The 12,531-nt window shown below is 59.0% G+C and overlaps 1 protein-coding gene across 1 annotated transcript; it reads right to left on the bottom strand.

Moving 5' to 3' along the window:
* Positions 1-3,391: 3,391 nt before the first annotated feature.
* On the bottom strand, positions 3,392-10,045 carry CNGA2 (cyclic nucleotide gated channel subunit alpha 2). The gene is made up of 6 exons (XM_062006755.1): positions 9,933-10,045; positions 9,703-9,810; positions 9,072-9,242; positions 6,863-6,970; positions 6,538-6,644; positions 3,392-4,815 (listed from the first exon to the last, which is right to left on the bottom strand). The coding sequence occupies exons 1-6, from the start codon at positions 10,028-10,030 to the stop codon at positions 3,392-3,394; spliced, it is 2,016 nt and encodes a 671-aa protein (XP_061862739.1). The 5' UTR covers positions 10,031-10,045.
* Between the last annotated feature and the right edge of the window lie 2,486 nt (positions 10,046-12,531).

Here is a 12,531-nt window from a genome sequence, read left to right as displayed (position 1 = left end):
CCGGCCCCGCAGCCGCTCCCGCACCGACCCGACCGGCCCCGCAGCCACTTCCACACGGACCTGACCGGCCCCGGCACCCCTCCCGCACCGACCCGATCGGCCCCGGCCCCGCAGCCGCTCCCGCACCGACCCAACTGGCCCCGCAGCCGCTCCCGCACCTATCTGACCGGCCCCAGCCCCGCTCCCGCACCGACCCGACCGGTCCCGGCCCCGCAGCCGCTCCCGCACCGACCCGACCGGACCCGGCCCCGCAGCTGCTCCCGCACCGACCCAACTGGCCCCGCAGCCACTCCCGCATCTATCTGACCGGCCCCGGCCCCCCTCCCGCACCGACCCCACTGGCCCCAGCCCCGCAGCCGCTCTCACACCGACCCGACTGGCTCCGCAGCCGCTCCCGCACGGACCTGACCGGCCCCGGCCCCCCTCCCGCACCGACCTGACCAGCCCCGGCCCCGCAGCCGCTCCCACACCAACCCGACCAGTCCCGACCGGCCCCGGCCCCGCAGCCGCTCCCGCACCGACCCGACCGGCCCCGCCGCGCGGCTGCAGCGGCCTCTGCTGGCTCCGCACCGCACGGGCAGAGCCCGGCACCCGCTGCTGACGGCGTGCGGGAGACACGGGAGGGCACGGACTGGGGGACACGGGGGGACACGGACGGGAGGACACGAGGGGACAAGGAGGGGAACACGGGGAAACGGAGGGACATGGACGGGGGGGGCGCGGGAGGGACACGGGGGGCACAGACAGACGGATGCGGGGAGATGAGGACGGGGGGATGTGAGGGACGCGGGGGGACACGGTGGGATGGGGACACGAGTGGGGTAGGGACACCGAGGGAGATGTGGAGGGACCCGGATGGGGGAGACACGGCAAGACACGGAGGGGAACACGGGGAGATGCAGATGGATGAGACGGGGGGGACACGGGAGGACGCTGGGGGAGGGACACGGGGAGGGACGTGGGGGTACATGGTGCAATGGGGACACGAGGGGGACAGGGACACGAGTAGGGGGACGTGGGGGGACCCGGACGGGGGGATACAGGGAGACACAGGGGAACACGGGGGATGGGGCAGGGGGACATAGGGAGACGGGGGTCACGGACAGGGGGGATGCAGGAGGATGCATGGGGAGGGACAGAGGGACACAGATGGAGGGACACAAGTAGGGATGTGGGAAGACAAGGGGAGACATGGACAGGACATGAGGGATGTGGGGGGACATGGGGGGATGGGGACATGGGAGGGTGGGGACACAGGGGAGGTGCAGAGGGATATGGATGGGGGGATATGGACAGGGGACATGGGGAGACACAGGGGAACACGGGGGGATGGGGCAGGGGGACACAGAGGGACATGGATGGGGGGATGCAGGAGGACATAGGAGGAGGGACAGAGGCATACAGATGGAGGGAGGGACATGGGAGGTCATGGGGAGACACAGGGACACGAGGGACATGGGGGGACATGGTGGAATGGGGACAAGGGGGAGGCAGGGACACGGTGGAGATGGGCTAGGGGGGACACAGGGGTTGCACTGCTCACCTGCACCCCCACCAAAGCACAGCAGCCAGTTCAATAAACCACAAGAGAGGGGAGAGGTGGGGGCACGAGGACAAGCTGGACACAAACCATCTCACCTTCAACAAACGTCAGGAAGAAACCCCAGAATAAAACCAAGCCAGAAACCCCATCATTTCATTTTAGAATCACCCCAATAAAATGATCTTACCCTATATTCTAATTTTGGTGGTTTAGCTTTCCCTCCCTAAGCAAGCCCAAAAGGCAAGGGCAGTGTTTGTAAGGGGCAAGTTGTCATACAAGATGAAGAGGCAGCCATATGTTGGAGGAAAAAGAAAGGACACAGCACATAGCCCCCATTTTCCACCATGAACCTCTCTGGGTGGGTACCTCCCCATGTCTTATCCCTTTATTTTAGCTGAATATTCACTGAATTGGACTCAGAACATGAATTTCTCCACAATTCCCTTCTCCCCCAGATGTTTTCCTCCTTGGAAACCAGCCCCAGCCCACCCCACAGACCCAGTGGGCAGGAGGTCCCAGATGTGGGTCAGGGTGAGCCAGGCAACAGAAGCAAGGAATGAGGTTGCATCCCCCCATCACAGCACCTGAGCAGTGCCATCAGGCACAGGGGGCATCACTGCTTGTGCTGAGCTTGCTGTCACTTGCAGGGTGTTGGTGGCCTTTCCTGCACTGCACCCCTTTGCCAAGGAGCTGCTCAGTGTGGAGCTCTCAGGGCTGCAGCTCAGCCTGGCAGAGCTTTGCCTGTGCAAGTGATGGTGCCACGTTTTCACCCTCACACGTGTATCCCCGTGGCTCTGCCCCTCTTTTCTCCAACCAGAAAAGGCAACTGGCTGCCAAAGTCCTAAAACTCCCACTGAGCACAAGAAAACCACCTGCCTAAGAAAACAGATGTGCTCTGTGGCCTCTCCCAGCTAGCCACAGCAAAGCAAACAGTGGCACAGTTGGGTCCCACCACTGCTTTGTTCCTGAAAAACATGTTATTTCAGTCCAACCCTGCCTGGCACATCTGGCTGTCATTAGACAGAGCAGACACACCGTCACTGTCCTCCTCCTGCAGCCAGCACAGCAGCCTGAGCCACGGTCTTTACCTGTCTGTTGGACTTGTCATCCAAGAAGTCCGTAGCCCAGATGGAAACCAGGCTGCTTCCACAGCAGGAGAGCCTGGCAATGCCATCCCTGACAAAGCTGCAGTGCCTGGGCTACCAAGATGCCATTTGGCAGCAGAAGGGAGGAGAGAGATGGGCAGGAGGATGGCAGCTGCCTGCCCTTCCAGCTAGATGTCCAGCCCCAGGCTGGGTGGTGGAGATGACCTAGGTAGGGACAGTGACCCAGAGCAGCCTCTCCATTTGCAGGCACGAGGCACAGATTGGGCTGCCTTAGCTGAAGTTTGGTGTTCTGTGGGTGAAGGGGTCTCTGGGTCTCTGTGGGATGTGTAGGAGGCACGTGGCCAGGCTCTGTCCAACGTGACTCTGCCTCTCCTCAGCGAACCTGGGAGGTCACCACGTCCAGCTGCCCGTCCGTGCAATGTTCATGTCTCACCTTCCATTAAGATGAGGAGGAGGCAGGAGGTGTGATGGGCACAGACCTTTGCAGGAGCTGGGAGGAAATGCCAGCAGTAGCATTAGCCATTCTCTATTTAGTGATCCAACTCCAAGGTCTCAGACCAAGGCAAGAAGCAAAGGCACAGGCTGGAGGAGGAGCTAGGACAATGACCATCTCAGGGGCTGCCTGGCACAGCAGTGACAATGCTGAGGACCTGAGAGAAGTCCCTGGCAAGGCAGACACAGCCCTGTGAGACAGCAGTGTCTCAGCACTCAGCCAGGGGTGACCTGACCTCTGCAGCTCCCCTCATTGCCTTCCACCAGGTGAAGGTTTCTCCTCGTCCTCAAGCAGACTGTCTGAGCTATCAGAGAAGAAGTCCTCCAGATCCTGCTGCCTCACCTTGGACTCCAGAACACTGATGCGCTGCTTGAGCTTCACCTGGGCGTCACTGTAGTCTGTCAGGAGCTGGCCAAAGCGGCTGTGCAGCGTGTCCAGGTTCAAAGCCAGCCTGTCCAGCTTCTCCTCCACACTCTTCCCTTCTGCACTTGCCTCTGCAGCTGACTCATCCAGCAGCCCTTCCTTGATCAGGATCTCCCTGCCACGCTCCTCCAAGACCTTTTTGGCCTCAGGGTACTCTGTGACCGCTTCCATAAGATCCTCCTTCGACAGGCAGAAGAGATCAGAGTAGCCCAAGCTGCGGATGTTGGCCGTGCGCCTGTTGCCCATTTTGCTGCCCTTAATGTTGAGGATGCTGATCTCCCCAAAGCAGCCTCCTGCAGTCAGCAAGGCATACTGTGTCATCCCATCATCTGCCACCACTGCCAGCTTCCCCTCCTTGACGATGTACATCTCCTTCCCAACGTCTCCTTTCCGGCAGACGTAATCCCCTGGGCTGAAGACCTGAGGGCGAAGCTTCAGCACCAGCTCCACCAGCAGACCTGCCTCACAGTCCTGGAAAATCCTCACCTTCTTCAGCGTCTCCAGGTGAACATTGATGGCAATCTCTGCCCTTAGCTTCTCAGGGAGATTCTTGAGGACCTCCCTCTCATCTATCACCTTCTTGTTGCTCCACAGGTAGTCGAACCACTTGATGACTTTGGTTTCCATGTCTTTGCTCACCCTGCGGAACTGCATGTAGTGCTTGATGGCATCCACCCTGGCCTGGAACTCTGCCCTGGTGGCATTCATGTTGGCTATCATGGAGCCCACGTTGCCCACGATGGTGGCAAAGATGAGGACACCGATGAGGAAGTCAAAGATCACAAAGAGATACTCTTCATCACGCACAGGGGGAGGGGTCTCACCGATCGTGGTCAAAGTCAACGTAGACCAGTAGAGACAATAGACGTACTCCCGGGTCAGATACCCATACTCAGGGTCTGTGACGTTGGGGTAGACCCAGGTGTCCTCTCCAAAGCCTATGGCCTTGGAGATGGCATAATAAATGCAGGCATTCCAGTGGATGATGACCAGGATGTAAAGGACCAAGTTGCTGATGCGGCAGACGTTGGGGTGGCTGGTTCTGGTCTCAGTCCTATCGAAGAACTCGAACATGCGGGAGAAGCGCAGGAGCCTGTTGAAACGCAGCTCAGGGTGGTGCCACCCCACAGCAAAGTAAGCCAGGTCTGTGGGCAGGATGGAGACAACATCCAGCTTGAACTGCAAGGTGTGGATGTAGTTATCCCTTAACTTCTTCAGGTCTTTAACCAGGAGGCCCTGTTCCAAGAAACCTGAGCAGGGGTGAGAGAATTCTCTTGGCTTATGTTCAAGCCTTCTGTAGGCTTGGAGAGCACTCCAAGGAACACTGTGGTGTGCCACACACACACACAGGGTCACCCAAATGCAACCATCCCAACGTTACCACTTCCACCCCACCTACTCAGTTCCCAAGCTTTTGTTATCACTCAAGCCCTTCACCTGGCAAAAGACACTTAAAGACGTGACTTGTGGACTTACTCTGTGGCACAAGGGAAAGGGGACACAAAAGCTTTCTGTCCTTCAGGCCATGGGAAGTGTGCAGCTACCTGCTGTGCTCCCACCACATTACACCCCACCATTCTTCCACATTAGCTGAACTGATGCAAAATCAGAGGTACAGACCCTCACCTATGCCTGAATACTGATAGTAATGCAGGTAATTTGGTACAATTACTCAAAGGTGAAGTTGAAAGCTGGGATGATTAATCTTTCATTCTGAAACTCACTCTGTTCCTCAGATCCTTTAATTAGATTCTTTCTCTGGAGACCACTTTGTACCAGCGAGTGCCAAAGTAGACAAACCCCTTCTAAAGGGGCTGTCCATTAAGCCTCTCCCTTGCAGCCCATCTCCACTTTTAGGGGATTAAAGCAAAGCACCCAGGAGCCAGGCTGCTCCTGGAGAAAGTGTCTGCCCATGGCTTGGACAGACCTACTCTGTGCTGGGTGAAAAAGTGGCTGGTGTCAGACCCAGGGAGTGGTGGGAATGGGGTTAAGTGCAGGTGGTGGCTTGGTCACTGGTGGCATTTCCCAGGGCTCAGTGCTGGGGGCTGTTCTGTTTAACAGTGGTCTGGGTGAGGGGATGGAGGGCACCCTCACTAAGTTGGCAGATGACAGCAGGTTGGGTTGGAGCTGAGGGCAGGAAGGGTCTGCAGAGGGACCTGGCCAGGCTGGAGCCATGGGCTGAGACCATGAGGTTCAACATGGACAAGGGCCAGGTCCTGCCCTTGGGTCACACCAACCCCAGGCAATGCTGTGGGCTTGGGGCAGAGGGGCTTGAGAGCTGTCTGGCAGAAGAGGACCTGGGGGGGTTAACTGACAGCAGCTGAACATGAGCCAGCATCATGCCCAGGTGGGCAAGAAGGCCAAGGGCATCCTGGCTTGGATCTGGAACAGTGTGAGCAGCTGGGCCAAGAAGGGGATTGTCCCCCTCTGCTGGGCACTGGTGAGCCTGCACCTCGAGTGCTGTGTCCAGTTCTTGGCCCCTCACTCACTGCCAGAGGGACACTGAGGGGCTGCAGCATGGCCAGAGCTAGGGAAGGGGCTGGAGCACAAGGGTGCTGGGGAGGGGCTGAGGGAATGGGGGTGTTCAGCCAGGAGAAGAGGAGGCTGAGGGGAGACAGCAGCACTCTCTGCAGCTGCCTGAAGGGGAGTTGTAGTGAGCTGGGGGTCGATCTCTTCTCTCCAGTGATGAATGACAGGACACAAGGAAATGGGCTCAAGTTCCCCAGGGGAGGTTGAGATTGGAGCTGAGGAAGAACCTTTTCAGCCAGAGGGTTATTAAGCACTGGCACAGGCTGCCCAGGGAGGTGGGGGAGTCCCCAGCTCTGGAGATACTCACAACACACAGAGGTGAGGTGCTGAGGGCTGTGGTTTAGCTCAGTGCTGAGCCTGGCAGTGTGAGCTGAGGGGTTGGGCTCAATGATCTGAAAGGTCTTTTCCAACAGCAAGGGCTCAGTGCTCCTCTGCTGCTGTACCTGTGTGCAGGCGCATCACCACGTCCACAACGTAGATCGAGTCTGAGACGTAGTCCAACACCAGCCAGAGGACACAATAGGTCTCTTGCAGGTCACTGAAGCAAGCCCTGGAGGAAGGTCACACAATTAGAGTGGTGAGACCAGCAGATCTCCTTATGCTTTCCAATGATCACAGCTGAATACAGGCTGATTTTGAGGCTCCTACTCTGCACCAGAGCTGGGCCACTTACCCCTCTTCTCCTAGCAATTAAAAGGCTCTCCTTGACAATCCTGCCCTCCCTTGACCTGGGTAAATGTCTTGAAACCCTCCAAGCTCCCAGCTCACCTGGCTATGAGCAAGCACCAATTATAGAGGACAGGCACTGTGATGACAGCCAGCCAACGGTAATACCAGTCCCCTGCAGGGTCCACCACAAAGATCTGCCACCTCCTCCTGCAAGCAGAGAGAAACCAGAGCTGGCAATGTAGGAATAAAGGGCTAAAAGAGAAACTAGGGTTGGAAGGAACCACCTCAGCCACATCTTTCATCCCTTGCACTAGACTGGCTCAAACACAGCTGCAGCTCGAGTGCCAGCCTGCAAGCTAGAACCAATCCCAACAGTGTTTAAGCTCCTTTATCCCCAAAACTGGGCTCAGTAACATGCCAGAAGAGGAAACTGTAGGACAATGAGGCAAAGCAGGTGCCTAAATGCAGACAACACCTCAGCTACAGGGCCAGAAACAGATGGATGGGTGGGTGGGTGGATGGATGGATGGATGGAAGAGGGTGATCAGAAAGCTTCTTGTTACATGACATTTCCTCTCCCAGCTGAGGTATGGATTGGTGCCAGGTGGATCTTAAGAGAAGATTAATTAGAGCAGGAAGGAAATTGTGCTGCAGATGAGTGGGAGCACCAGGAGGGGATGCCCAAGGCCCAGAGCAGACCCAGGGGGAGGGCAGCTGGCAGTGCTTTGTAGCTCACAGCTGCCTGCACTCTGCTCAGTCCTAGGTCCAGGCTTTGAAGTGCTCCCAAGTGTTTGATCCTGCTCATTTTGGGACTATGAGATGTGTGTGCTCCAGCTGCCAGATCTCACCAGAGAGAAACCCTGCAGCTGGGCTGATAGGCTTAGCTGCTGCAGCCTGGTAGGGCAAAACTCCCTCTCACCCTCCCCTTCACTCCCTTCCAGCTTTTGAACATGGAAAAACCCCTCCAGGGATAGGAAAAAAAACCCCAACCCACTTGCCAACAGATTCCCTGTGTCCACCCCACTGCTTCTGACAGCTTCAGAAGCAAAGCCTCTGCCTTGCAGCCTCCTTCCCTGGGACACACAGCACTGGCACAAGGGAAGCACCGACTCACCTGCAGCCAGCCAGTGGCCTTGGGACACCCACAGGCACTAAGAACCTCAATAAAGGTGTTAAGTGCAAAAATAACGGTGTCAATGGGTAATTTCAGCTTTAAATCAGCAGAGGTGGCCACAGTAGGTGGTCAGTCACTGATGTTATGATGACTACAGGGTCACTGATGGGAAACCAAGGCTCTGGGTCAGCCCAGGGAGAGGGAATCTGCCTCTTGCCAAAGGCTTTGCATCCAAGGCTGCAACCATGGAGGCTCCCACAGCTGTGACCAGCAGCTCACGTTTGGGGATACCAGACTTGGGGCTCTGAGAGCCCAGCAGAAGTGCCCTCCATGTGCCCAGGAGCCAGCTGGCACCAAGCAGCCCCTTCATGGCACAGCTCAGCTCCCTCTGATATCTGACAAGCTCCCCTTCACCTCATGGGGCAGAAAGGGCTTTTTCTTTGACTGGTAAAGACCCAGATACAAGGCTCTGATATTTTTCTCCTAGAGGAAAACAATCCTTTCTTGGTGTCTTTAATTACCAAGTATAATGGCAGGGTCCCTGAGCACTCTGGGAGCTTTGCCCTTTAATTAGCCAGCCTGGAAAGCCAGGTTATTGCTTTTCACCAGGAGTGTGAGCTGAGGAGATGAAAGGGCTGGGTTTGAAAGGGCCTTTTCAGAAAGCTGCCATCACTGCATCTGCTCTTGGCAGGGGGAGGGCATGGGCAGCAAATGCACTCCCTTCATCCTGCTGATGAATGAGACCAGCACATCCCACATCCCCCTGCTTGCTGTGGTGTCCTGGGTGAGAGAGACCCCCACACCCCCTGGGTGAGACCCCACATCCCCTGGCTTGGCCCCAGCTCTTCATCCACACAAGCTGAAGAGCTGCTGTGCAGATGGGGAGGATCTACTGTCTGTCACCAGCCATGCCATGGGGTTTCCTGCTAGGGGAGGGAAAACCTCAGAGGTGAGGGGCAGGCCAGGTCCTTTCCACAGCAACAGGCTACCAGGTGCTGTGTGCCTGCACAACAGGGCAGTGATGCCAGGCTGGCTGCCAGGACAGGGGCTGGAGAGGCTCCTTCCAACCACTGCATCCTACCTCCCCCTTTCTCATCTCCATCCCCCTCCCTAGCCATTGCTCCTGGGAGCCCCCAGCACTCTGCATGGCTGATCTCCAGCCAAGTCAGCTGGGGTACAGCAAAGGGCTCCTACTTTTTGCTCTCCTCTTCAGTCTCCTCGTCCTCTAGCCCACTGCCAGCTCCTGCAGCCACTGTCTGGAGCTCAGGGCCCTGGAAGCGTTCAAGGAAGGGGTCTGGCCTTTGCTGCTCCTCCTGCAAGCTCTTGCTGGCCCAGTCTCTCAGCACCAGCACCAGCTGGACTATCCTGCATGGGGGAAAGAGGCAAAGTCAGGAGGTGTCTGTGGAGCAAGGAGAAAGCAAAGCCTTGAGAGCAAGCAGTTTCTTCTCACCTGAGAAGAAAACTCTCACAGCTCCCTCTCAAGCCCAAATGGTTCCTTTTTGCCCCTGTTGTAGTGATGCTCTGGGATGAAGTGAGCCCACCCTGGCAGAGTGCCACAGCTCCTTCCCCAGCCCTGCTGCCATTCCCAGGGGCACATGAGGAAAGGTGTGGGTGTCTAGGGCAGAGTGAGGCTGCCCACAAGGAGAGGAAGGCAGCCCCCAGCCCTCTTGGCACCTCAGGGGTGATGGAGCCATTCCCAGGCACCCATCCCTGTGCCCCTCGAATGCCAAACAGCAGGAGGGGATCCTGACCCACCAAGTCCCCAGTTTCAGAGCACAAAAGGCTCAGGCTCCCCTGGGCCAGCAGCACACACACACACAGGTACCTGGCCAGGGTTTGCCTGCCTTGGGGTGCAGAGGCAGATGGCTGATCCTCCCTCTCCAGGGAAGCTACTCTCTGCAGCTCTGAGGTGTCATCCTGGGCTGGGCAGGTCCTGCAGTGGGGAGGAAGGGGGGTGCCACAGCCACATGGTGCCATCGACCTGGCATGGCAGCCCTGTCACACACACACACACCAGGCTGCTGCCCCCCCAACCAGCACAGGGATCAGCCTGACCTCCTGGTGCTGAGCCCCATCCTGGCTCGGGCCTGGGCAGGGGGACAGGGGCAGAGGGCAGCTGGGGAGCTCTGCACATCATTACTCTTGGCTGTCATCTTCTATGTGAGTGGACCAGGGGCACACACCCTGTCCTGGGGACCTGCAAAGAGCAGAAAACAGCCATGAAAGAGCCATGCAGGACATATCCCATGGCTTGAAGGCAGAGATACAGCATGGCAAGAGAGGCTCAAACCCCATGGGATGTGCCCACCCTGTGTGTTCCACCACCAGCCACCACTGAAGGCTGCAGTAAGAGTCCTGCTGAGCATTTCACCCTCCCCAAGAGATCCCACATCAGCCAGCAGCCCATGGGAGATGCTCTCTTTGGAGTGGAGGCTCCTCAGCCATTGCTGGGGCAACAGCATCCCCAGCTGAGCCGTGCCATAACAACAGCCTGTGGCTCTTGGCACCACTCCCTGCCCCACAAGAAGCAAACAGGCTTGTAAGAGATGTCAGAGTGAGGCCACCCTGGCAGGGAGATGCTGGTACACAGCAGCACAGGGTGGGCTTTGTGTGTACAAGGGGGTTTGCACCCATGCAAATGCCCTTCTTCCCCAGGGCATCGTGAGCTGCTGGGGCTCTGCCCTGCCAGCCTCCCCTCCTGGCACCACAGAGACATTAAGGCACTGGAAATAGAGGTTTGCCTGGATGAAGAGCCTTGCTGAGCTTCCTGCTAGCAGGAGCTGCTGTCTGGTTGCAGAGAGCAGCAGAGGAGCCCCTGCATTAGTACATGGAGGCTGCTGTGGAGTTGTTGAGTGTGAGACTTCAAGGGGGCTTCTTTACCTAAGAAGTGGTTTTCTGTTGTCTCCAGTGGCAGGACAAGGGGTGATGGGATGAAGCTGCAACACAAACAGTTCCATTGAAACATAAGGAGAAACTGTTGGAGTGTTTGAGTGAGGGAGCCCTGGCCCAGGCTGCTCAGGGAGGGTGTGGAGGCTCCTGCTCTGGAGGTCTCCAAACCCCCCTGGACACGTTCCTGTGTGACCTGAGCTAGATGGGAGCTGCTTCTGCAGGGGGTTGGACTGGCTGAGCTCTACAAGTCCCTTCCAGCCCCCACCATGCTGTGACCCTGTGATTCTATGAAGTGAGAGTAGCCCAGGGGTTTGCCCAGCTCCAACATCACACACAGCCCCGATTTCTGCAGCACCCTGCTACAGCCCATCCCATGCCAAAGCAACCTGGCACCAGCACAGCCTTGTCCCTGTATGGACACACAGCCTTGTCCCTGTATGGACACACAGCCCAGCCCCACACACAGACAGAGAGCACAGCCCCCCACACACACAGCACAGCCCCACACACAGACACAGCCCCACACACAGGACCACCCAGCCCCTCCCCACAGTACTAGTCACAGCCCGCACAGCCCAGCTCCTGCACAGCACAGCTCCTGCACAGCCCAGCTCCTGCACAGCCCAGCTCCTGCACAGCACCGCTCCTGCACGCTGCTCCCGCACAGCCCAGCTCCTGCACAGCACAGCTCCTGCACAGCCCAGCTCCTGCACAGCCCAGCTCCTGCACAGCACCGCTCCTGCACGCTGCTCCCGCACAGCCCAGCTCCTGCACAGCACAGCTCCTGCACGCTGCTCCCGCACAGCCCAGCTCCCGCACAGCCCAGCTCCTGCACGCTGCTCCCGCACAGCCCAGCTCCTGCACAGCCCAGCTCCCGCACAGCCCAGCTCCTGCACGCTGCTCCCGCACAGCCCAGCTCCCGCACAGCCCAGCTCCCGCACAGCCCAGCTCCTGCACGCTGCTCCCGCACAGCCCAGCTCCCGCACAGCCCAGCTCCCGCACAGCCCAGCTCCTGCACGCTGCTCCCGCACAGCCCAGCTCCCGCACAGCCCAGCTCCCGCACAGCACAGCTCCCGCACGCTGCTCCCGCACAGCCCAGCTCCTGCACGCTGCTCCCGCACAGCCCAGCTCCCGCACAGCCCAGCTCCCGCACGCTGCTCCCGCACAGCCCAGCTCCTGCACGCTGCTCCCGCACAGCCCAGCTCCTGCACAGCCCAGCTCCCGCACAGCCCAGCTCCCGCACAGCCCAGCTCCTGCACAGCCCAGCTCCCGCACAGCCCAGCTCCCGCACAGCCCAGCTCCTGCACAGCCCAGCTCCCGCACAGCCCAGCTCCTGCACAGCCCAGCTCCTGCACAGCCCAGCTCCCGCACAGCCCAGCTCCTGCACAGCCCAGCTCCCGCACAGCACAGCTCCCGCACGCTGCTCCCGCACAGCCCAGCTCCCGCACAGCCCAGCTCCTGCACAGCCCAGCTCCCGCACAGCCCAGCTCCCGCACAGCCCAGCTCCCGCACGCTGCTCCCGCACAGCACAGCTCCCGCACAGCCCTGCTCCCGCACAGCCCAGCTCCCGCACAGCCCAGCTCCTGCACAGCCCAGCTCCTGCACAGCACCGCTCCTGCACACTGCTCCCGCACAGCCCAGCTCCCGCACAGCACCGCTCCTGCACGCTGCTCCCGCACAGCCCAGCTCCCGCACAGCCCAGCTCCCGCACAGCACAGCTCCCGCACGCTGCTCCCGCACAGCCCAGCTCCTGCACGCTGCTCCC

This window comes from Colius striatus, chromosome 13 (assembly GCF_028858725.1).
Source record: "Colius striatus isolate bColStr4 chromosome 13, bColStr4.1.hap1, whole genome shotgun sequence".
In the NCBI taxonomy this organism is placed as follows: domain Eukaryota; kingdom Metazoa; phylum Chordata; class Aves; order Coliiformes; family Coliidae; genus Colius; species Colius striatus.
The sequence above is the reverse complement of the archived record's forward strand: the minus strand, read 5'-3'. Positions and strand labels throughout refer to the sequence as shown.

What these genes read in the sequence shown, in the direction of transcription:
- CNGA2 (XM_062006755.1), bottom strand. Translation starts at nt 10,030, where the DNA reads ATGACAGCCAAGAGTAATGATGTGCAGAGCTCCCCAGCTGCCCTCTGC. An exon ending in TGGTGCTTGCTCATAGCCAG is followed by an intron (nt 6,645 to 6,862) that starts GTGAGCTGGGAG and finishes ACCTTCCTCCAG; the next exon opens with GGCTTGCTTCAGTGACCTGC. An exon ending in GGTGATGCGCCTGCACACAG is followed by an intron (nt 4,816 to 6,537) that starts GTACAGCAGCAG and finishes ACCCCTGCTCAG; the next exon opens with GTTTCTTGGAACAGGGCCTC.